The sequence below is a fragment of the Oncorhynchus tshawytscha genome, linkage group LG21 (assembly GCF_018296145.1).
Source record: "Oncorhynchus tshawytscha isolate Ot180627B linkage group LG21, Otsh_v2.0, whole genome shotgun sequence".
NCBI lineage: Eukaryota > Metazoa > Chordata > Actinopteri > Salmoniformes > Salmonidae > Oncorhynchus > Oncorhynchus tshawytscha.
The window spans coordinates 37,677,353-37,702,800 of record NC_056449.1 but is presented as its reverse complement, the minus strand read 5'-3'; the positions used below and the strand labels follow the sequence as shown (position 1 = coordinate 37,702,800).

General features: G+C 47.8%; 1 protein-coding gene across 9 annotated transcripts in view; it reads left to right on the top strand.

The window, feature by feature from the left end:
- tnip1 (TNFAIP3 interacting protein 1) overlaps positions 1 to 25,185 on the top strand; it is a 53,285-nt gene extending 28,100 nt beyond the window's left edge. For 4 of the 9 annotated variants that reach the window (XM_042303464.1, XM_042303460.1, XM_042303459.1 and 1 more), the window contains 13 exons: positions 5,986 to 6,186; positions 8,661 to 8,755; positions 9,202 to 9,349; positions 11,146 to 11,247; positions 11,558 to 11,623; positions 12,785 to 12,916; positions 17,215 to 17,343; positions 17,424 to 17,567; positions 18,409 to 18,534; positions 18,768 to 18,851; positions 19,367 to 19,585; positions 19,919 to 20,009; positions 22,846 to 25,185. In XM_042303464.1, coding sequence (XP_042159398.1) covers positions 5,986 to 6,186; positions 8,661 to 8,755; positions 9,202 to 9,349; positions 11,146 to 11,247; positions 11,558 to 11,623; positions 12,785 to 12,916; positions 17,215 to 17,343; positions 17,424 to 17,567; positions 18,409 to 18,534; positions 18,768 to 18,851; positions 19,367 to 19,585; positions 19,919 to 20,009; positions 22,846 to 22,910 — 1,602 coding nt within the window. In that variant the 3' untranslated portion in view covers positions 22,911 to 25,185. The remainder of the gene's footprint in view (positions 1 to 5,985; positions 6,187 to 8,660; positions 8,756 to 9,201; positions 9,350 to 11,145; positions 11,248 to 11,557; positions 11,624 to 12,784; positions 12,917 to 17,214; positions 17,344 to 17,423; positions 17,568 to 18,408; positions 18,535 to 18,767; positions 18,852 to 19,366; positions 19,586 to 19,918; positions 20,010 to 22,845) is intronic. The other 5 variants (XM_042303461.1, XM_024405844.2, XM_042303465.1 and 2 more) reach the window with 5 other exon arrangements.
- Positions 25,186 to 25,448: the final 263 nt, after the last annotated feature.

Here is a 25,448-nt window from a genome sequence, read left to right as displayed (position 1 = left end):
TGGGGGTACAGAGGCTCTGTCGGTCCGGTCCTGTCAGTATGGGGGTACAGAGGCTCTGTCGGTCCGGTCCTGTCAGTATGGGGGTACAGAGGCTCTGTCGGTCCGGTCCTGTCAGTATGGGGGTACAGAGGCTCTGTCGGTCCCGGTCCTGTCAGTATGGGGGTACAGAGGCTCTGTCGGTCCGGTCCTGTCAGTATGGGGGTACAGAGGCTCTGTCGGTCCGGTCCTGTCAGTATGGGGGTACAGAGGCTCTGTCGGTCCGGTCCTGTCAGTATGGGGGTACAGAGGCTCTGTCGGTCCGGTCCTGTCAGTATGGGGGTACAGAGGCTCTGTCGGTCCGGTCCTGTCAGTATGGGGGTACAGAGGCTCTGTGTGGGGGTACAGAGGCTCCGGTCCTGTCAGTATGGGGGTACAGAGGCTCTGTCGGTCCGGTCCTGTCAGTATGGGGGTACAGAGGCTCTGTCGGTCCGGTCCTGTCAGTATGGGGGTACAGAGGCTCTGTCGGTCCGGTCCTGTCAGTATGGGGGTACAGAGGCTCTGTCGGTCCGGTCCTGTCAGTATGGGGGTACAGAGGCTCTGTCGGTCCGGTCCTGTCAGTATGGGGGTACAGAGGCTCTGTCGGTCCGGTCCTGTCAGTATGGGGGTACAGAGGCTCTGTCGGTCCGGTCCTGTCAGTATGGGGGTACAGAGGCTCTGTCGGTCCGGTCCTGTCAGTATGGGGGTACAGAGGCTCTGTCGGTCCGGTCCTGTCAGTATGGGGGTACAGAGGCTCTGTCGGTCCGGTCCTGTCAGTATGGGGGTACAGAGGCTCTGTCGGTCCGGTCCTGTCAGTATGGGGGTACAGAGGCTCTGTCGGTCCGGTCCTGTCAGTATGGGGGTACAGAGGCTCTGTCGGTCCGGTCCTGTCAGTATGGGGGTACAGAGGCTCTGTCGGTCCGGTCCTGTCAGTATGGGGGTACAGAGGCTCTGTCGGTCCGGTCCTGTCAGTATGGGGGTACAGAGGCTCTGTCGGTCCGGTCCTGTCAGTATGGGGGTACAGAGGCTCTGTCGGTCCGGTCCTGTCAGTATGGGGGTACAGAGGCTCTGTCGGTCCGGTCCTGTCAGTATGGGGGTACAGAGGCTCTGTCGGTCCGGTCCTGTCAGTATGGGGGTACAGAGGCTCTGTCGGTCGGTCCTGTCAGTATGGGGGGGGTCTGTCGGTCCGGTCCTGTCAGTATGGGGGTACAGAGGCTCAGAGGCTCTGTCGGTCCGGTCCTGTCAGTATGGGGGTACAGAGGCTCTGTCGGTCCGGTCCTGTCAGTATGGGGGTACAGAGGCTCTGTCGGTCCGGTCCTGTCAGTATGGTACAGAGGCTCTGTCGGGGGGTACAGAGGCTCTGTCGGTCCGGTCCTGTCAGTATGGGGGTACAGAGGCTCTGTCGGTCCGGTCCTGTCAGTATGGGGGTACAGAGGCTCTGTCGGTCCGGTCCTGTCAGTATGGGGGTACAGAGGCTCTGTCGGTCCGGTCCTGTGGGGGTACAGAGGCTCTGTCGGTCCGGTCCTGTCAGTATGGGGTACAGAGGCTCTGTCGGTCCGGTCCTGTCAGTATGGGGGTACAGAGGCTCTGTCGGTCCGGTCCTGTCAGTATGGGGGTACAGAGGCTCTGTCGGTCCGGTCCTGTCAGTATGGGGGTACAGAGGCTCTGTCGGTCCGGTCCTGTCAGTATGGGGGTACAGAGGCTCTGTCGGTCCGGTCCTGTCAGTATGGGGGTACAGAGGCTCTGTCGGTCCGGTCCTGTCAGTATGGGGGTACAGAGGCTCTGTCAGAGGCTCTGTCGGTCCGGTCCTGTCAGTATGGGGGTACAGAGGCTCTGTCGGTCCGGTCCTGTCAGTATGGGGGTACAGAGGCTCTGTCGGTCCGGTCCTGTCAGTATGGGGGTACAGAGGCTCTGTCGGTCCGGTCCTGTCAGTATGGGGGTACAGAGGCTCTGTCGGTCCGGTCCTGTCAGTATGGGGGTACAGAGGCTCTGTCGGTCCGGTCCTGTCAGTATGGGGGTACAGAGGCTCTGTCGGTCCGGTCCTGTCAGTATGGGGGTACAGAGGCTCTGTCGGTCCGGTCCTGTCAGTATGGGGGTACAGAGGCTCTGTCGGTCCGGTCCTGTCAGTATGGGGGTACAGAGGCTCTGTCGGTCCGGTCCTGTCAGTATGGGGGTACAGAGGCTCTGTCGGTCGGTCCTGTCAGTATACAGAGGCTCTGTCGGTCCGGTCCTGTCAGTATGGGGGTACAGAGGCTCTGTCGGTCCGGTCCTGTCAGTATGGGGGTACAGAGGCTCTGTCGGTCCGGTCCTGTCAGTATGGGGGTACAGAGGCTCTGTCGGTCCGGTCCTGTCAGTATGGGGGTACAGAGGCTCTGTCGGTCCGGTCCTGTCAGTATGGGGGTACAGAGGCTCTGTCGGTCCGGTCCTGTCAGTATGGGGGTACAGAGGCTCTGTCGGTCCGGTCCTGTCAGTATGGGGGTACAGAGGCTCTGTCGGTCCGGTCCTGTCAGTATGGGGGTACAGAGGCTCTGTCGGTCCGGTCCTGTCAGTATGGGGGTACAGAGGCTCTGTCGGTCCGGTCCTGTCAGTATGGGGGTACAGAGGCTCTGTCGGTCCGGTCCTGTCAGTATGGGGGTACAGAGGCTCTGTCGGTCCGGTCCTGTCAGTATGGGGGTACAGAGGCTCTGTCGGTCCGGTCCTGTCAGTATGGGGGTACAGAGGCTCTGTCGGTCCGGTCCTGTCAGTATGGGGGTACAGAGGCTCTGTCGGTCCGGTCCTGTCAGTATGGGGGTACAGAGGCTCTGTCGGTCCGGTCCTGTCAGTATGGGGGTACAGAGGCTCTGTCGGTCCGGTCCTGTCAGTATGGGGGTACAGAGGCTCTGTCGGTCCGGTCCGGTCCTGTCAGTATGGGGGTACAGAGGCTCTGTCGGTCGGTCCTGTCAGTATGGGGGTACAGAGGCTCTGTCGGTCCGGTCCTGTCAGTATGGGGGTACAGAGGCTCTGTCGGTCCGGTCCTGTCAGTATGGGGGTACAGAGGCTCTGTCGGTCGGTCCTGTCAGTATGGGGGTACAGAGGCTCTGTCGGTCCGGTCCTGTCAGTATGGGGGTACAGAGGCTCTGTCGGTCCGGTCCTGTCAGTATGGGGGTACAGAGGCTCTGTCGGTCCGGTCCTGTCAGTATGTCGGGGGTCAGTACAGAGGCTCTGTCGGTCCGGTCCTGTCAGTATGGGGGTACAGAGGCTCTGTCGGTCCGGTCCTGTCAGTATGGGGGTACAGAGGCTCTGTCGGTCCGGTCCTGTCAGTATGGGGGTACAGAGGCTCTGTCGGTCCGGTCCTGTCAGTATGGGGGTACAGAGGCTCTGTCGGTCCGGTCCTGTCAGTATGGGGGTACAGAGGCTCTGTCGGTCCGGTCCTGTCAGTATGGGGGTACAGAGGCTCTGTCGGTCCGGTCCTGTCAGTATGGGGGTACAGAGGCTCTGTCGGTCCGGTCCTGTCAGTATGGGGGTACAGAGGCTCTGTCGGTCCGGTCCTGTCATGGGGGTACAGAGGCTCTGTCGGTCCGGTCCTGTCAGTATGGGGGTACAGAGGCTCTGTCGGTCCGGTCCTGTCAGTATGGGGGTACAGAGGCTCTGTCGGTCCGGTCCTGTCAGTATGGGGGTACAGAGGCTCTGTCGGTCCGGTCCTGTCAGTATGGGGGTACAGAGGCTCTGTCGGTCCGGTCCTGTCAGTATGGGGGTACAGAGGCTCTGTCGGTCCGGTCCTGTCAGTATGGGGGTACAGAGGCTCTGTCGGTCCGGTCCTGTCAGTATGGGGGTACAGAGGCTCTGTCGGTCCGGTCCTGTCAGTATGGGGGTACAGAGGCTCTGTCGGTCCGGTCCTGTCAGTATGGGGGTACAGAGGCTCTGTCGGTCCTGTCAGTATGGGGGTACAGAGGCCTGTCGGTCCGGTCCTGTCAGGGGTACAGAGGCTCTGTCGGTCCGGTCCTGTCAGTATGGGGGTACAGAGGCTCTGTCGGTCCGGTCCTGTCAGTATGGGGGTACAGAGGCTCTGTCGGTCCGGTCCTGTCAGTATGGGGGTACAGAGGCTCTGTCGGTCCGGTCCTGTCAGTATGGGGGTACAGAGGCTCTGTCGGTCCGGTCCTGTCAGTATGGGGGTACAGAGGCTCTGTCGGTCCGGTCCTGTCAGTATGGGGGTACAGAGGCTCTGTCGGTCCGGTCCTGTCAGTATGGGGGTACAGAGGCTCTGTCGGTCCGGTCCTGTCAGTATGGGGGTACAGAGGCTCTGTCGGTCCGGTCCTGTCAGTATGGGGGTACAGAGGCTCTGTCGGTCCGGTCCTGTCAGTATGGGGGTACAGAGGCTCTGTCGGTCCGGTCCTGTCAGTATGGGGGTACAGAGGCTCTGTCGGTCCGGTCCTGTCAGTATGGGGGTACAGAGGCTCTGTCGGTCCGGTCCTGTCAGTATGGGGGTACAGAGGCTCTGTCGGTCCGGTCCTGTCAGTATGGGGGTACAGAGGCTCTGTCGGTCCGGTCCTGTCAGTATGGGGGTACAGAGGCTCTGTCGGTCCTGTCAGTATGGGGGTACAGAGGCTCTGTCGGTATGGGGGTCTGCTCGGTCCTGTCGGTTTGGGGGTACAGTGGCTCTGTACAGTCCTGTCCTGTCAGTATGGGGGTACAGTGGCTCTGTCGGTCCTGTCCTGTCAGTATGGGGGGTACAGAGGCTCTGTCGGTCCTGTCCTGTCAGTGTGGTGCTACAGAGGCTCTGTCGGTCCTGACCTGTCAGTGTGGTGCTACAGAGGCTCTGTCGGTCCTGTCCTGTCAGTGTGGTGCTACAGAGGCTCTGTCGGTCCTGTCCTGTCAGTGTGGTGGTACAGAGGCTCTGTCGGTCCTGTCATGTCAGTGTGGTGGTACAGAGGCTCTGACGGTCCTGTCCTGTCAGTGTGGTGGTGCAGAGGCTCTGTCTGTCCTGTCCTGTCAGTATGGTTGTACAGAGGCTCTGACTGTCCTGTCAGTATGGTGGTACAGAGGCTCTGACTGTCCTGTCAGTATGGTGGTACAGAGGCTCTGACTGTCCTGTCAGTATGGTGGTACAGAGGCTCTGACTGTCCTGTCCTGTCAGTATGGTGGTACAGAGGCTCTGACGGTCCTGTCCTGTCAGTATGGGGGTACAGAGGCTCTGTCGGTCCTGTCCTGTCAGTGTGGTGCTACAGAGGCTCTGTCGGTCCTGACCTGTCAGTGTGGTGCTACAGAGGCTCTGTCGGTCCTGTCCTGTCAGTGTGGTGCTACAGAGGCTCTGTCGGTCCTGTCCTGTCAGTATGGTGGTACAGAGGCTCTGTCGGTCCTGTCATGTCAGTATGGTGGTACAGAGGCTCTGACGGTCCTGTCCTGTCAGTATGGTGGTGCAGAGGCTCTGTCTGTCCTGTCCTGTCAGTATGGTTGTACAGAGGCTCTGACTGTCCTGTCAGTATGGTGGTACAGAGGCTCTGACTGTCCTGTCAGTATGGTGGTACAGAGGCTCTGACTGTCCTGTCAGTATGGTGGTACAGAGGCTCTGACTGTCCTGTCCTGTCAGTATGGTGGTACAGAGGCTCTGACTGTCCTGTCCTGTCAGTATGGTGGTACAGAGGCTCTGACTGTCCTGTCAGTATGGTGGTACAGAGGCTCTGACTGTCCTGTCCTGTCAGTAGGGTGGTACAGAGGCTCTGACAGTCCTGTCCTGTCAGTAGGGTGGTACAGAGGCTCTGACAGTCCTGTCCTGTCAGTAGGGTGGTACAGAGGCTCTGACAGTCCTGTCCTGTCAGTAGGGTGGTACAGAGGCTCTGACAGTCCTGAGTGAGTCTTCTTGGTGTCGGTCTCAGGTCCTCTGTTGTTTTACTATTGTTTATCTCTCTTCTTTGATCTATCTTAAATTCATATTTGTCTAGAAATGTATTGTTTTGGAGGTGCTATATAAATAAAGTTTGATTTGACCTCCAGCCTGGTGCAGGAACAGGACAGCTTCCTCAGGAGAACCAGGAGTTAACCAGCCAGCTACAGCGTCTAGAGAGCTCCTTCAGTATCTTTGCTGAGGCGTCCAACCCCAACCAGCTCCTAGCCCACCTGGGACGCATGGCCGTCGAGTTCCACCACCTCTCCTCCAAGGTCCAGAAGAACGAGCAGAGGACCTCCCTCCTACAGGTAACTGACAGGGGAGAGGGGCAGATTGGGAGAAAGCCAGGCAGGTAGACAAATGGCTAGCCAGGCAGAGAAATTAACAGGTTGTGTCCACACAGGTATATTTTGAAAACTAGAAATTCAGCATGTCACCTGTATAGCGAATAACAATTGTGTGTTTGTCATTCCCGATGCTGAACCAAATTATGTTGCAAAACCATACTCTTCCTGGGGTCCAAATAGGAAACACAACACCTCCAAATAAAATACAGAATATGCACAATATAATTAAAAATACAATACATATATATTTTAAATGTCACGTGACAGTCCCCGTCGTTCAGTGAAGTGTTCTTTTAATCTGGTTTCAATGCTAACTTGAGTTACCTGGAGTGGCAGAGTTCCATGTCATCATGGCTCTATTTAATACTGCGTTTCCCAGCCTCTGTACAGGACCATCTGGCTGCATGGCTTGGTATTGATGAGTGTCCCGGAACAGTGTACCAACTGCTTGAATGGACAGTTTGGTTCCTTCGACATCTCGCACAAAGACCAACAGTGATGCAGGCTATCTCTCCTCAACTTTGAGCCCGGAGAGCTTGACATGCATGCAACTGACATTCGCCCTACATTTACATCTAAGTGCTGATCTGTTCTGGACCGACTGTAATTTTCCTATGTCCTTCTTTGCCGCACATGACCACAAAACTGGGCAGAAGTGTAGGTGTCTTGTAGGACCTGTCTGGTTGAGTTGGATGACAAGAAGTCAGTAATGCCTTATCATGGACAGACCATGAGAAACAAGATTATCTGGTCTGATGAAACCAAGGTCTTTGGCCTGAATGCCAAGCGTCACATCTGGAGGAAACCTGTCACTATCCCTACGGTGAAGCATGGTGGTGGCAGCATCATGTCTGGAGGAAACCTGGCACCATCCCTACGGTGAAGCATGGTGGTGGCAGCATCATGTCTGGAGGAAACCTGGCACCATCCCTACGGTGAAGCATGGTGGTGGCAGCATCATGCCATGGGGATGTTTCTCAGCAGCAGGGACTGGGAGACTAGGTAGGATCGAGGGAAAGATGAATGGAGAAAAGTACAGAGATGCTTGATAAAAACCTGCTCCAGAGCTCAGACTAGGGCGAAGGTTCACCTTCCAACAGGACAACGACCCTAAGCACACAGCCAAGACAATGCAGGAGTGGCTACAGGACAAGTCTCTGAATGTCTATGAGTGGACCATCCAGACCCCGGACTTGAACCCAATCGAACATCTCTGGAGAGACCAGAAAATTGCTGTGCAGCGACGCTCCCCATCCAACGTGGCAGAGCTTGAGGATCTGCAGAGAAGAATGGGAGAAACTTCTCAAATATAGGTGTGCCAAGCTTAAGTCTGCCTGTCCCTCCCGCTGAAAAACATCCCCACAGAACGATGCTGCCACCACCATGTACAACGTGGAAACAGTCATGGGGTCCGAATAATTTCAGATGGCGCTGTAATAGGATTTCCATGTCCTCTGCTGCTTATTATGACCGGGAGGACTGGAACGCTACCAAACTCACACCGTCAGTCTCTTAAGCAGTTTGCTATGTTTGAGGTAATCCTTGAACCACTGCGGTTATGGTCACAAATGAGACATTCCTGTCCGAACCCCTTCTGTAGCACGACATCGGGGCTGTAACGGTCCGAACCCCTTCTGTAGCACGACATCGGGGCTGTAACGGTTTGAACCCCTTCTGTAGCACGACATCGGGGCTGTAACGGTCCGAACCCCTTCTGTAGCACGACATCGGGGCTGTAACGGTTTGAACCCCTTCTGTAGCGCGACATCGGGGCTGTAACGGTCCGAACCCCTTCTGTAGCACGACATCGGGGCTGTAACGGTCCGAACCCCTTCTGTAGCACGACATCGGGGCCGGTTTGAACCCCTTCTGTAGCACGACATCGGGGCTAACGGTTTGAACCCCTTCTGTAGCACGACATCGGGGCCGGTTTGAACCCCTTCTGTAGCACGACATCGGGGCTGTAACGGTTTGAACCCCTTCTGTAGCACGACATCGGGGCTGTAACGGTCCGAACCCCTTCTGTAGCACGACATCGGGGCTGTAACGGTCCGAACCCCTTCTATAGCACGACGTCGGGGCTGTAACGGTCCGAACCCCTTCTATAGCATGACATCGGGGCTGTAACGGTCCGAACCCCTTCTATAGCACGACATCGGGGCTGTAACGGTCCGAACCCCTTCTATAGCGCGACATCGGGGCAGAGAGTGACTATGGTGCCAATATTAAAGTAATTGGCTGGAACAGTGGGGAGAAGGAGGCCAAAATCACTCACCATCGATGTGCCCACGATGAGGATGGTGGATTATGATATAATCTAATGGGGAAGGAAATGGAGGAACCGAACAGGACTGCCTCGGTCAGGGGGAATGGTGTGTGACTTGGTACAGGCGGAGAGTACTGTCTCACTAATGCGTGTCCCTCTGTTTGTCTAGACTCTTTGTGAGCAGCTCAGACAAGAGAACAACGAGCTGAGAAAGAAGATGGAGGAAGACCTTCAGTACAGAAACGGAGACTTGGAACTACTGAGGTGAGTTGTATTTTCTGTGGATTCAGTTGGACTTCTTGCTCCCCAGGGGAGAGGAGGCGTTTGAGTTTATTATTGTGAATTTAAACTGAATGTTGACTTTGCTGTTTTCTGCTCCCACGTGAAGTTTAGGACTTTGTTTGAGTTTAAATAAAGGCAATAAACAATTGGTATTCGGTAAACAGTGAGTGGGCTTTTCTTTTTAACGATGATTCTCTGTCCAGCGACTACAGAGCTTCAAGTGAAGTGACAGTTGGTCAAAGTCGATCGTTTTTGATGGTTCAGGAATTGCCCTAATATTCTCCCTACCTCAGTGGGGTCTTCCCAGAGGATGTCCTGGGGCTCTGCCAAGCTGCACATTACTCTACTAAACACTGGGATATATATTCTAGATGTCTCTGTAACTGCCCAGTAACACTAACCCTGTTTTCACTGTCTGGTCACTGCAGACAGGAAAACCTGAAGCTGAAAGAGCTGGTAACGGGAGCAGGAGAGACCGCGGCAGAGAGCGAGGGGCAGCCAGAAGCCAAAGAAGACGTGGTGAAAGAGGAAACTGCCAGCGTTAGATCCAAGATGGAGGTCAGCACACCACAGAAGGTATGGAAATCCTGTGGCAGAATGGATGGAAGGGCACCTGTCTGCTTCAGATGATTAAAAGCTGGGAGAGAGAGAGAGGTGGAAATGGATCAGCATAGATGTCTAGGAAGCCACAGCATCATTTCAGGATGTGTGTTGTTACAGTAAATCCTGTAGTTTCCATATTGGGTGTTGTCAGTATGAGTCAGACCATTGCCAGGCATCACAGTAGTGGAGTAGTTTCCATGTTTACTTCTTCCTCACGTACTGTACAGTAGGAGGATGTGACTGACTTCCCCATTTTCATATCACGTTGTAGTACTTCCAAGTACTACTGTACTGTTGGTGTGTGATATTTCTCATATTGTCTCATTAGTCCGTGTAGAATGTCTGTGAGCGACTTCCCAGGTCTTTCTTGCAACAAAAAAATATTTAAAAAATATATATATTTTTGTTTTGTTTTATTCAAGACATGTATAAATGGTGATCTGTAGTAGTAGAGTGGGCTCTGTGAAGGATGTTTCATAGCCCTGTCCTGTTGCAGAGTGGGCTCTGTGAAGGATGTTTCATAGCCCTGTCCTGTTGCAGTGGGCTCTGTGAAGGATGTTTCATAGCCCTGTCCTGTTGCAGAGTGGGCTCTGTGAAGGATGTTTCATAGCCCTGTCCTGTTGCAGAGTGGGCTCTGTGAAGGATGTTTCATAGCCCTGTCCTGTTGCAGTGGGCTCTGTGAAGGATGTTTCATAGCCCTGTCCTGTTGCAGAGTGGGCTCTGTGAAGGATGTTTCATAGCCCTGTCCTGTTGCAGAGTGGGCTCTGTGAAGGATGTTTCATAGCCCTGTCCTGTTGCAGAGTGGGCTCTGTGAAGGATGTTTCATAGCCCTGTCCTGTTGCAGAGTGGGCTCTGTGAAGGATGTTTCATAGCCCTGTCCTGTTGCAGAGTGGGCTCTGTGAAGGATGTTTCATAGCCCTGTCCTGTTGCAGAGTGGGCTCTGTGAAGGATGTTTCATAGCCCTGTCCTGTTGCAGTGGGCTCTGTGAAGGATGTTTCATAGCCCTGTCCTGTTGCAGAGTGGGCTCTGTGAAGGATGTTTCATAGCCCTGTCCTGTTGCAGAGTGGGCTCTGTGAAGGATGTTTCATAGCCCTGTCCTGTTGCAGAGTGGGCTCTGTGAAGGATGTTTCATAGCCCTGTCCTGTTGCAGAGTGGGCTCTGTGAAGGATGTTTCATAGCCCTGTCCTGTTGCAGAGTGGGCTCTGTGAAGGATGTTTCATAGCCCTGTCCTGTTGCAGAGTGGGCTCTGTGAAGGATGTTTCATAGCCCTGTCCTGTTGCAGAGTGGGCTCTGTGAAGGATGTTTCATAGCCCTGTCCTGTTGCAGTGGGCTCTGTGAAGGATGTTTCGGGGTAGTATAGGTAGTTATTAAAGTGTATGCACCAATAATAAGAGTAGCAGCAGTGTAAAAGAGAGAGGGTGGGGCGGAGGCAATGCAAATAGTCTTCGTTGCCATTTGAATAGGTGTTCAGGAGTCTTATGTCTTGGGGGGAGAAGCTGTTTAGAAGCCTCTTGGACCTAGACTTGGCGCTCCGGTACCGCTTGCCTTGCGGTAGCAGAGAGAACAGTCTATGACTGGGGTGGCTGGAGTCTTTGACAATTTTTTGGGGCCTTCCTCTGACACCGCCTGGTATAGAGGTCCTGGATGGCAGGAAGCTTGGCCCCGGGGATGTACTGGGCCGTCTCTTGACAATGTGATTGCTGACATGAAAAAAATACAAATAAAACATTTTGGGAAAAATAGTCATGTTTTATATCCCTGTCCTACAGCAGAATGGGAATACCACAGAGAAGGAGAAAGCCCCGGCCAAGCCCTGTGACCCAGAGGCATACGAGAAGAAGATCAAGCTTCTAGAGAAGCAAAGGAAAGATGTGAGTCCCTCTCAACATTACATCAGCTGTCCTCTTTCCATGTGGAAAGGTCTTTGTGAGAGAAAAAAAAACATTTATAGATGCAGATCAAATGACACCCTATTCTCTTTATAGTGCACTACTTTTCACCAGGGTCCATACATAGTAGTGCACTATATAGGAAATAAGGTGCCATTTTGAAACGCACCCTTGCTTAGGTGTCCTCTTTCGTTGTTGGGAAGCCTGTGAAAAATGTATAAATGACGTATTGGTTTCAGTCATATTTCCGTTGTGGTGGTGATGATGATGATGATGATGATGATGATAACAGGTACTGGAAGTGAACAAGCAGTGGGATGTCCAGTGGAACTCGATGAAGTCACAGTTTGAACAGAAGGTTCGTTATCACACACACACACACACACACGGAATACAGAAGAGATTATCTAAAAACACTCATAGTAACTTGATGGAAATCACATTAGTACCCTGAGGTACAGTCTTGTTTACACATAGTAACCCGAGGTACAGTCTTGTTTACACATAGTAACCCGAGGCGCAGTCTTGTTTACACATAGTAACCCGAGGTACAGTCTTGTTTACACATAGTAACCCGAGGTACAGTCTTGTTTACACATAGTAACCCGAGGCGCAGTCTTGTTTACACATAGTAACCCGAGGCGCAGTCTTGTTTACACATAGTGACCCGAGGCGCAGTCTTGTTTACACATAGTGACCCGAGGCGCAGTCTTGTTTACACATAGTGACCCGAGGCGCAGTCTTGTTTACACATAGTGACCCGAGGCGCAGTCTTGTTTACACATCGTTCGTAAAGTTTTCAGACCCCTTGACTTATTATTAATTTGTTTGTTTGTATTTGAATATACACACGCTATCCCATAATGACAAAGCAAAAACAGGTTGTTTTTTTTGGGGGCAAATGTATAAACACAAACCTTAAGTTTTCAGACCTTTTTCTATGAGATTCGAAATTGAGCTCAGGTTGCATCTTTTTTTTCCATTGATCATCCTTGAGATGTTTCTACAACTTCAAGTCCACCTGTGGTAAATTCAGTTGAGTACAGCTGGCACACATGTTAGGAGCATGAAAGGGAATTGGTTATTATTGGAACGGCGCATACAAGAGACTAGAGGCTGTTGCTTCAATTCAACTGCCTTTATTAAAGCGAGGGACAGCAGGTTCTTTTAGTCTCAGTGTTCACAGTAAACGTGCCCTGAAAGTTGCACAGAATTTTCACAGTGTTCAAGTTTGCACTTAGTAGACCTGAAATTTGCTCAGTGACAACAACAACAACAAAATTGAGGGAAAATTACCCTAGAATCTAACCCCCTAAACCGCTCAACATATAGTTTCATCATTTGGCCGTGTCTATGGGTCTATACACTAACACAGCCCTGTGTAACTGCATAGACCTGCTCTAACACAGTTACTTTCTCTGCTACTCCAATCATCTCTATATAAAATGTTGACCTGTTTGTCTCATTGAAAAGACACCAATACCCCCTGTTTTAAAACTGTTTGAAAAAAAAACATCAGATCACAGACCTGCGTCAGCGGCTGGCGGACTCCCAGAAGGCCGTGCAGGAGTTAGAGGCGGAGCGAGAACAGAGGCAGCGGGATTACGATAAGAAGCTGCTGCTCGCCAAGTCCAAGATTGAGAACGTACAGGTGAGAACAGACAGAAACCTAGTACAGACCCAACCATGTCCTCAAGACGTACACAAACCCAACAACATTTTTGCTGTGTGTGTGTGTTGGTGAGTGTGCGGTCCTCACTGCTGGGAACACGTGTGTGTCAGTGTGGAGGAGAACTGCTCCAGCCCACTCAGCCACGGCCCATTGAGTGTCTCACCTGTCTGTTTGTCACAATGACTGTATATGAATGGACTCAATAGTGCATTTGAAGCCAAGGAAGTCATAGATTTATGTAGACATAACACGCACAGATTAAGCTACTCCAGGAAGTGACGTTGTAGGCTAGCTCAGTGCTACCCACTCTCATTGATTATCTCAAGTTGAGGGCCGAGCGAGGTATTGCTAGGCTACCAGTAGCAACTGAATTATCCTTGTAACTTCTGCGTGCAGTTATTTTATATATATATATATATATATATATATAAAAAAAACATGATTCTCTCAAGATTGACCACGAATAGCTGTTTTCCCATTCACTATAATGGGGATTCTGTTTTCTGAAAACTATGCCTACAGTACCATGGGAAGCCTGGAAGTTCATGGCTTCAATGAGAAGTGACAGTCACTCTCCCCTGGTCTATCAGCATCATTTGTAAAACGACTAGCTCCAGTGGTTCTGTCCTTTCATGAATCAGGCTGTTGTTCGTTATCACTTTTGGTTTATAGAATAGGGTTAGGGTTAGTAATGTAGGGTTAGCCAATGTACTGTCCCCTGGTCTGGCCTTGCAGGACATCGAATTTCAGCTTCCTGCGATTTACAGGAAGTGACGTAATTGGGGGTCATAAAGTGGTTGTAAAATTAGATTTAATGTCTCCAACCTAAGTCAAATCAAATGTATTTATATAGCCCTTCGTTTATATGCTGGCCTTCGACTCTGGGATGCTGGCCTTCTAGGCAGAGTTGCAAAGAAAAAACAATATCTTAGACTGGCCAATAAAAATAAAATATTAGGATGGGCAAAAGAGCACTGGACAGAGGAACTCTGCCTAGGAGGCCAGCATCCCGGAGTCGCCTCTTCACTGTTGATGTTGAGACTGGTGTTTTGCGGGTACTATTTAATGAAGCTGCCAGTTGAGGACTTGTGAGGCGTCTGTTTCTCAAACTAGAAACTCTAATGTACTTGTCCTCTTGCTCAGTTGTGCACCAGGGGCCTCCCACTCCTCTTTCTATTCTGGTTAGGGCCAGTTTGCACTGTTCTGTGAAGGGAGTAGTACACAGCGTTGTACGAGATCTAGAATTTCCTGGCAATTTCTCACATGGAATAGCCTTCATTTCTCAGAACAAGAATAGACAGACGAGTTTTAGAAGAAAGTTCTTTGTTTCTGACCATTTTGATCCTGTAATCGAATAAAATTTGATTTGATTTGACCCACACATGCTGTTGCTCCAGATACTCAACTATTCTAAAGAAGGCCAGTTTAATTGCTTCTTTAATCAGAACAACAGTTTTCAGCTGTGCTAACATAATTGCAAAATGGTTTTCAAATGATCAATTAGCCTTTTACAATGATAAACTTGGATTAGTTGACACAACGTGCCATTGGAACACAGGAGTGATGGTTGCTGACAATGGGCCTCTGTACATCTATGTAGATATTCTGTAAAAAAGCTGCCCTTTCCAGCTACAATAGTCATTTACATCATTAACAATGTCTACACTGTATTTCTGATCATTTTGATGTTATTTTAATAGACAAGAAATATGCTTTTCTTTCAAAAACAAGGACATTTCAAAGTGATACCCAGTGCGGTTGCGTGCGCGCTTTAGTGCCTTGTTGCAAACAGGAATATATATATATTTATTATTATTATTATTATTTTTCTTTTTTTGTAACTTCTGTTGTTGATCCATCCTCATTTTTCTCCAATCACAGCCATTTAAACTCGGGACTGTTTTTAAAGTCACCATTGGCCTCTTGGTGAAATCCCTGAGCGGTTTCCTTCCTCTCTGGCAACTGAGTTAGGAAGGACTCCTGGATCTTTGTAGTGACTGGGAATATTGATACACCATCCAAAGTGTAATAAATTCACCTCAAAGGGATGTTCAATGTCTCCTTTTTTATGTGTCCCTGTCTACCAATAGGAGCCCTTCTTAGCAAGACATTAGAAAACCTCCCTGGTCTTTGTGGTTGAATCTGTGTTTGAAATTCACGACTTGACTGAAAACCTTTGCAATTATCTGTATTTGTGGGGTACAGAGATGAGGTAGTCGGGAGAAATCATGTGAAATACTATTATTGCACACAGAAGCCTTGCAACTTATTATGTAACTTAAGCACACAACTTATTATGTAACTTAAGCACACAACTTATTATGTAACTTAAGCACACAACTTATTATGTAACTTAAGCACACAACTTATTTAGACTAACAAATGTGTTGAATACATTTCAGCTTTTCATATTTCATTTAATTTGTTGAATTTTTTTTTTTTTAAATTCCACTTAGACATTATTGGGTATTGTGTGTGTGTGTGTGTGTGTGTGTAGGCAAGTGACAACAATCTAAATGTAATACATTTTAAATTCAGGCTGAAACAACAGAATGTGGGACAAGTCAAAAGGTGTGAAAACTTCCTGAAGACGGTGTAGGGACAGGTTAAAGTGACTTGGTAAAATCAGGATCGATAATAAACGCTAGCATAAGCGTGGGTGTTGTGTATTATGTGTGGGTAAAGTCCAGTGAGTGTACATAGAGCCGTTGCATGAGAGACTGTGCAAATAGTCCGTGTAGGCACTTGACTAACTGTTCAGCAGTCTCATTTCCCATCAATTCCCATTATTAAAGTGACTGGAGTTGAGTCAGTGTCATTGTCAGTGTGTTGAGTGGCTGCTGCCAACACACTGACAATGACACTGACTCAACTCCAGCCACTTTAATAATGGGAATTGATGGGAAATGATGTAAATATATAAACAATGCTACCTTATATAATGTTACTTACCCTACATTATTCATCTCATATGCATACGTATATACTGTACTCTATATCATCGACTGCATCCTTATGTAATACATGTATCACTAGCCACTTTAACTATGCCACTTTGTTTACATACTCATCTCATATGTATATACTGTACTCGATACCATCTACTGTATCTTGCCTATGCTGCTCTGTACCATCACTCATTCATATATCCTTATGTACATATTCTTTATCCCCTTACACTGTGTATAAGACAGTAGTTTTGGAATTGTTAGTTAGATTACTTGTTGGTTATTACTGCATTGTCGGAACTAGAAGCACAAGCATTTCGCTACACTCGCATTAACATCTGCTAACCATGTGTATGTGAAAAATAAAATTTGATTTGATTTGGCTTGGGGGATAGAAGCTGTTCAGCAGTCTGATGGCTTGGGGGATAGAAGCTGTTCAGCAGTCTTATGGCTTGGGGGATAGAAGCTGTTCAGCAGTCTTATGGCTTGGGGGATAGAAGCTGTTCAGGAGCCTTTTGGTCCCAGACTTGGCGCCCCGGTACCGCTTGCCGTGCGGTAGCAGAGCGAACTGGGATGCACGCACTACCCTCTAACTCCTTATGATTGGATGCCAAGAGGTTGGCATACCAAGCGGTGATGTAGCAAGTCAAGATGCTCTCAATGTGCAGCTGTAGAACATTTTTTGAGGATCTAATGCCAAATCTTTTCAGCCTCCTGCTGGGGAAGAGGCGTCGTCGTGCCCATCTTAACAACGGTGTTGTGTTCGGACCATGATAGGTCCTTAGTGATGTGGACACTGAGGAACTTCACTTTCGACCCGCTCCACTACTGTTGATGTGAATGGGGATGTGCTCTGCCCTCCGTTTCCTGTAGTCCACGATCAGCTCCTTTTTGTCTTGCTGACGTTGAGAGATGGTCAACAGACAGGTTTGAGGAAGGGAAAGGAGAAGAGGGGGAGAGTGGGACAAAGGGGTGAAAGGAGGGAGGGAAGAGAATGAGGTAGCGAGACAAAGGAGAAAAACGTCAACCCTCTGACACAGCTTTTCACATTGACTGAAGAAAAAAAAGAAGAGGGAACCATCAGCTACTGTGACATTTGACCTTTTTTTTCAAAAACATGCCAGGATGATGTTTTCCTATGATATCATCAATATTGATAGGTCACCATTAGGTTACCGTCAGGTGAACTTTAACCTGACAGTCTCTGACACATGGAACATTACTCGCCTGACTTTCATATCCTTCAGCCTGGATTTAAACTGTGAATGAACTCTGAAACAGTGGAGTTGAAGCAGGTTGTGCCAATGTTGTTGTATGTTGTGTTTTCAGGGGGAGAAAGAGTGTCTGAACTCTGAGACCACAGAGTTAAAGCAGAAGGTTCGTTACCTGCAGGATCAGCTGCTGCCCCTCAGTAAACAGAGAGAGTACCAGGAGAAAGAGATACAACGCCTCAACAGGGTCAGTACTGTGTGTGTGTACACTCTGTGTGTGTTGTGTGTGTTATCTAACTTACTCTCTCTCCCCCTGTCACCCTTCAGGCTCTAGAGGAGGCCTTGAACCTGCACCCTCCCCCCTCCTCCCAGCAGCCACCGGTCCAGGGCGCCAGCGGTAACCACGGTGATGGGCCTAGTAACTTGAGGAGGCAGGAGCTGCTCACTCAGATAGCAGTGTTAATGGAACAGGTCAGTCAGACACTTTCTGATCTAATTGATCCAGTTCAGTGATTGGCTATATTTCATGGACCAACTGGCATGTGTCTTTACTGACATTTTCAACCTGTCCCTGACAGAGTCTGTAATACTTACATGTTTCAAGCAGACCACCATAATCTCTGTGCCCAAGAACGTGAAGGTAACTTGCCTAAATGACTACCGCCCCGTAGCACTCACTCAGCACTTCAGGAAGGAACCTGTACCCCTGCACATTGACACAGTATCCCCTGTGTATATGCCTCGTTATTGTTAGATTATTTTGTAATTTTCTTAACCAAGGTTAGGTTACCATATTCAGGTTGTATTCATTGAAGAGATCTCTTAGATCATAGCTGCTGACAAGAGGAGTTTTTCCCCCCTTGCCACAATATTCATTGTTGGTTAAGAAAATTACAAAATAAACTAACAATAACGAGGCATATACACAGGGGATACTGTGTCAATGTGCAGGGGTACAGGTTCCTTCCTAGTATAGAGGTCCTGGATGGCAGGAAGCTTGGCCCCAGTGATGTACAGAGCCGTACGCACTACCCTCTGTAGCGCCTTACGGTCAGATGCCGAGCAGTTGCCCTACCAGGCAGTGATGCAACCAGTAAGGATGCTCTTGATGGTGCAGCTGTAGAACTTTGAGGACCCATGCCAAATTTTTTCAATTCACTTCAAGAAATAGAGTTAAGGGCTTGTAAGTAAGCATTTCACGGTAAGGTCTACACCTGTTGTATTCACGTACCTGGTGTCCCAGGTCTTCCGAAAAAAAGTTGAACTCACCAACTTAGTATCCGAGGTAATCGTCCTGCATCTACTCTCTCAGGTGAAGATCTTTGAGGAGGACTTCAGGAAAGAGCGGAGCGACAGGGAACGAATGAACGAGGAAAAGGAGGACTTGAGGAGACAGGTGGAAAGGCTGCAGGGTCAGATGACCAACCTCACCAATCAGGTTAGGAGCTGCTTTCTGCTGTGTCCTAAATGGCACCCTATTCCCTATGTAGTGCGCAATGCCATGGGCCCTGGTCAAAAGTAGTGTACTGTATAGGGAAGAGGGTGCCACTTGGGACAAAGACTGTTTCACAGCACTTTGCATTGAATAGGGAGGTTCTCATCTCCTCCACCTCCCATGTGTGGGTTTTCCTGATGTGTGTTCATAAATTTGAGTTGGTTTGTTCCTCTCAGCTTCACCAGGCCCAGAACGAGTGTCAGAGAGAGAGAACAGAGAGATGCAAGCTGGAGAGACTACAGATGCAGCATCATAAACAGGTACTGTCGTCACCGGGCCTCAGTCCCTTCTCATCTCCCATTATCACCAGATTTAGCTTGGCTTCAAATGGCTGTGGTGAACCTAGTCAAATAGCACAGGTGTTATAGGCTAACCCCTCAGTCCAACAGACAGACGGGGCTTGTCTTCACATGGCTGTGGTGGTAAACCTATCAGTCTCGTTTCACCTAGCACTTAGACCCTCTTTTGAAGTAATGACAGCAATAGGATGGATTTAGATGAGTAAAAATGGCTGTGTGCTGTGCTTCACTTCCTTCCAATCTGTTTGAGGAGCACCAACTAGGGCTGTGCTTTACAACAGTTATATCTCAAACTAGTGCAACATTCCTCTGCCTGCCTGGAAACAACCCCCTCTGTATTTCTAGACGTAGATCAACTAGATCTGTTGCATAAAATCCAAGTGACTGGGTGCTGTGCTTCCTCTACCTGCCTGCTTGCCCTGCATTACTCTGCTCTGACCGGGGTTACCGAGGTGTGTCCCTGTGTTCCCTGGTAGGGCCAGCAGCAGCAGGAGAGGCGTACCTCAGACCCCTCCTCAGGCACCATGAATGGCCCTCTGAGCCCTCCCTACTGTGGTCCCTTTGTGCAGGTGGCTCCAGGAGGAGGGCTGGACGGCTGGCCAATACACCCCAGGATACCCACCAACCCAACAGTTTCTGCCGGCAGCGTAGCGCCACCGGGACGTGGCGACTTCCCACCCCTCACAACGGTAAGGGTCCGTATCACAATATATCAGCGGGAAAAAAATACGTGTTTCTTCCTAGTTCAGGTAGTCTGTCCCCATTTTGGTCCTTTTGGTTCCAAGTGAATATGGTAACCTAATCCCAAATGGACCCCTAGCCGCTACTCTTAGATCATAGCTGCTGACAGAGGAGTTTTTCCCCCCTTGTCAGTAAGCAGCTACTTGCTCTTTGGAGGCTTCGGCCGGGTTACTGTAAAGCACTTTGTGACAACTTTGGATTACAGTTATAGGACTTAACTTAAAGGACTATATGAATAAAATGTGATTGACTGACGTTGTTCTCTCTGTTCTGCTGTGATCCATCAGGGAACACCGTGGCAGCAATCGTTCCCCCAGCCCAGAGGCTCCAGGGGACCCGGAGCAGGGGAAGGATCCAGGCCACCTCCAGAGAACACAGGTATGCTGACACAACTTATGGCCAATGGAAAAAGGGTTGAAAAATTCTGGTAACATTTCCAGAATTTGTGGAAATTCCCATTTAGATTATAGCTTCTAATCAAAAGGTTCTATACTTCTTTTAAAGTAAGGGAAATCGACACAAAACCAGACATGTCATCACTTCAAACCCTTCATTCTGGGTTGTACAATCTAATTAGTATGGTGACACTGTCATCATAATGAAGGTTCAACTTCTATTAACGGGAGTGAATCTATCATAAATACACACGCATACACAGCATGTTAAAAACACAATTAGGCAAACTAAGCTTAAAAAAGAAACACACAAGCTGCTGCAGCCCATTTTGGTAATCTGGGATCCCCCACTTCCAAACAGCGATTCCAACCAAGTTGCAAGCCTCCACTCCTTTTGTGGTGAATTATTTTAAGCTACAGTGGCAATGTGTTCGGCGAGATCAGTTATATTAGAAGAGTGATCTGGGACATAAGTATTGTTCCAGGGCAATTCAAGCAGCATTGCCGATGTTCTCGACATGTCTAGAGATGTCACGAATTTGGTCTAGGGCACATGCAACTCCATACCCAGAGAAAAACACACCAAATGACCTGGAGGCAGGGGCCTGAGTGTGAGTGATGTCAGCTAGAGACCTCGTATCTCTCCTCATTCCAGGAGGTTTGCAGTCTCTTAAACAGAGCCTTCATATCTTGATTTTTTTTGGAACGGTTCTCATAGCTGTCACTACAAACCCAACAGTGCAATCATTTGATCCATTAAGGGTGGGTTGCACCAACATGGATTAACTCTAAAATCAAGGTTTATATATTAATCTTGTTGCACCAAATTTTGAACCTAGTTTTAAATGAATCCTAGTTAAATTAAATCCTTCCTCTAATTTAACTTTAGTTTTCATTTTAAACCTCAATTAATTTTAAGCTTGTTGCTCAATTAATAAAAAATACAACATTTAGGTTGGAGATTTAATTTTAAACTGCCACTTAATGTGGTTGAACTGATAACATGGCAGCATATCTACTGTGGAGAGACCAAAACAACAGTTCCTCAGAATAATTAGAGAATCCCGTTGAGTTTTACGATAAACTCATTATTAGTAGGCTGTTTACATGCCCATTTTGTATAAGAATTGAATTGGGGTTTATGATATTTCTTTTTTTTTTAACCTTTATTTAACTAGGCAAGTCAGTTAAGAACAAATTCTTATTTTCAATGACGGCCTAGGAACAGTGGGTTAACTGCCTGTTCAGGGGCAGAATGACAGATTTGTACCTTGTCAGCTTGGGGATTTGAACTTGAACCAACACTCTAACCACTAGCCATTTCTGCAGCACTCCACCAATCAGGCCTTAATGGTTGAGTGGCCAGACGGAAGCCACTCCTCAGTAAAAGGCACATGACAGCCCGCTTGGAGTTTGCCAAAAGGAACCTAAAGGATTCTAAGAGAATGAGAAACAAGATTCTCTGGTCTGATGAAACCAAGATTGAACTACTTGGCCTGAATGCCAAGCGTCACGTCTGGAGGAAACCTGGCATCATCCATACAGTGAAGCATGGTGGTGGCTGCATCATGCTGTGGGGATGTTTTTCAGCAGCAGGGACTGGGAGACTAGTCAGGATCGAGGGAAATATGAATGGAGCAAAGTACAGAGATCCTTGAATAAAACCTGCTCCAACAGAACAACGACCCTAAGCACACAGCTAAGACAATGCAGGACTGGCTTCGGGACAAGTCTCAATGTCCTTGAGTGGCCCAGCCAGAGCCTGGACCTGAACCCGATCAAAAATCTCTGGAGAGACCGGAAAATATCTGTGCAGCGACGCTTCCTATCCAACCTGACAGAGCATGAGAGGATCTGCAGAGAAGAATGGGAGATACTCTCCAAATACAGGTGTGCCAAGCTTGTAGCGTCATACCCAAGAAGACTCAAGTTTTTGCTTTGTCATTATGGGGTATTGTGTGTAAATTGAGGGTAAAAAAAAACAATTTAATCAATTTTAGAATAAGGCTGGAACGTAACAAAATGTGGAAAAAGTGAAGGTGTCTGAATAAATTCCGAAAGTACTGTGTATATACTGTGGTTCTTCCTTCTTAAAAGTTGCAGTGTACTGCAGAACAGATTGCAGGGTGCTGCAGTATTCTATGGCACGTTATTTAAGTGTCAGCCATTGTTGCCAGAATTACACAATTTACCACACACAGTCACAGCATAAGCTTAAAACTTTTAAAGGAAGAACCACTGTACTGCTTACAAGTTATATTTGCTTGATTTAGCTTATTAATTATTCATAAATAATTCATTATTAACATTTGGTTCATGCATGTGACCGACTAATACCTCACGAGGCTTCTTCTCTCCAAGCTGAGATCTTGAATCTGAGAGATCCCTTTCCGTTCTCAAAACAATGTTCTGTGCGTACTGCCAAGTTGCAGATACTAATAGTGAGGATTCCTCCCACGCACGATCATTCAGTTACTTGCATGAACCCAGTTTAATTGGTTATTATAAACGCACAAACTATTTTCCTTCACACCTGGTTTGATGATCACCCGGAATAAGGCTGCATCAGCAGGAAATCCTGAATCCTCCAACCAGGATTTCTGGTTGGGAAAGTTCCCAAAATTTTGCAACCCTACCAGGGAAACATATTTTATTTTTGCAAATCTCTCACTCTTTTTTCTTCCCTCTCTCTCATCCATTCACAAATGGTCTATTTTTGCTTTCCCCATTCTCTCTCTCTCTTTCTTTTGTTCTCTGAGTGGCTGATTGTGTGATCAATGAGATGTTAAACAAACTTTTTCCTCTACTCTTGTCTATAGATCAGTCCACAGCAACTGGGTTTGTAAAAAGAGAGCGACAGAATATTGACCCTGGAAAGCACTAAGGGCCTCGCCACCGTTGGTTCTTTCGTTGCCTCACCAAGGAGCCAGCTGGGTGGTAGAAGCATGAATCACTTTTCTGTTGACCCGGTGTGATTTGAACTATAATTTTCCTACTGAACTGTAGATATCCTGTTGTAATGTTGTTTATACTTGCCTTTTTATAAGCCTACTTGTGAGACAAACACTGTTTTCGCTATTCAGAAATATAATACATCAATATTACCATTTAGATGTTTCTTTTTTTTAACCTCGTATTATTTTTTGGGAGATTCAATATCTGCTTTAAATGATTCTATGCAGGAACTGAAGTCATTTTGTGTAATAGGTTGAAATTATCGAAATGTAATATTAAAACAATATACCTATGTGATTATCAGCTGTTGACGATCGTCCCACTGCAAATATTATTATTTTATTTTATTTTTTACAAACAGTTTTGTTACTTGTAGGGTTAAGGGGTCCATTCTCCCATGTCAATAACATCCAATCCTACTTGTATTCATTCCAACGATATATAATTCTATAGATAAATTGCCTTGGAATTGGATTCATAGAAGCGTAACCGTGGTTGTTTTTCTTTTGTTTTTCAGTACCATTGGTGTTCTAGAACTGTACTATAAGTGTAACTGTTCATAAAGTGATCGTTATAACACATCAAACTTGGGAAGTGAATTTAGCTGGTATATCATGCCAAAAAACATGGCTGTGGTGATTTATTGATCATTTATTTATAATCTACTGTTTTGATGGTTGCATTAACTAAATGTGAATCACTTGTCTTTAGTAATGCTGTTCTTTCTATGTTAGTGTACTCCCAATATATTGTAGCTATTGACATCGTATGTTCGTTACACACACACCCTCACAAGAGCACCTGATTGGCCAAAAATGCACCTTTGCTTTGATTTCATTGGGTTAAATATTTGATAATCGATTCCAATATATATATATATCTATATCCATCCTCAACATATTTACCCACAAAGCTGTCCAGTCGTGTGGAGAATTGGGTCATTGGTCGTAGTGTACCCAGGCTTTGTCCCAATAGTCTTGAATGGCTTCCTTTTCCTGGTCTCGTTTCCTTCCCTTCCTTCCCTACTGCTGACAGTTAGATAGTACTACTGTAATGTGTAGGCCTGTTCTGGTGACGTTAAACGTTAGCCTGCCTGAGCGCTCCGCTAGCAGTATGGTCAGTATAGGCGCTGTAAGTGCATTAATATGTGAATTTATATCGCGTTAACAGGGTACAATTGGTCTCCGTCATATTGATTTAGCCTGTCAGTCATGTCCTTTTTGCATCAGTCAGAGGTGAGGAAATGAAGCGATTTTAAAACCGAGACTCGACTAACCCCTAAGGTTCAGTCAGTCAGCCATTACCTCAGTAACAGCCCAGTGATAAACCACCTCCGCCAGACAGGGACTGTTACCCAAATGGCACACTATTCCCTGTATAGTGCACTACCCTTGCTCTCCCGGCTCTGGTTAAAGGAAGTGCACTATATAGGGAATAGGGTGCCATTTGGGTCCCATTCCTGGCTCAGCTGGCTTCTGTCTCAATGCACCTCTCAGACCAGCAGCTCCATACTATCTACAGTATCTACCCGACAGTCCTGTGAACCTTTGTGACACTGTCAACAGAGCCGGGCTTGAATTCCCAGCCACGTACCTTACCCCAGGTACTTCTGTTGATCTGAGAGGATCGGATAGGTGTTGACAAAATGGCAACAGTGAAAACTCATTGTACGACAAGGTGGATTTATTGTTACCGTATTTGCTTATACCTTGCCAATGCTTTATGTCGACTAGTGTCTAGAGGTTAGGGGGCGAGGGGTTGATTTTTGGGGATTGGTCACTACCCTAGAGCTCCAATCCTCCCGATGTGTGATTTGAGTTGGTGGTGAACTAATGTTCTGTGTCTCCTCCTGAATCAAACCAATAACTCAAAGCTATATAGGGTTGAATATGTATCGTGTTATAATCCTTGTTGTGTTTTGTTTCATTCAGACTGCTGGTAAAGATGGGTGTTTTATTCACAATGTTCACTGTAAATAGTTGGAACAGTCTTTTCTTTTAAAAGACAGATTCCAGAATGGTCCAATAGTTGAATGGTGATGTTTTAAAGGTTGAATTGCACTTTGAAAGGAATGCTTTGTTTTCCTCTGGCGGTTGTCTTTTTCTGGTTTGTAGTTCTGGAGTTTTTGCAGGAGGCAAAAGCACATTACTGATGTGATGAGACTTTTTCTATTTGACTGGCTTAATAAACATATCCTAAATGTCTTTACATTTTTACTCTGTTTATTTTCAATTAAAGTTTTTTTTTTTTTTTTTTTTTTTTCCGACTTAAAAATAACATTCTCTTTAACAAACCATTGTTGACCTGGACATTTTGTGAAAGCATGTGATTGGCCACACACCACAGGGCATCATCGTTTACAGGAAGAAGTTGGCTCCATGTTGCATTGATGTGATTTATTGACATGAATTAGTCAGGCAGAAGCAGTGGATAACTAGGCGTCTGGTCTGGGTGGCAGGACGAGGAG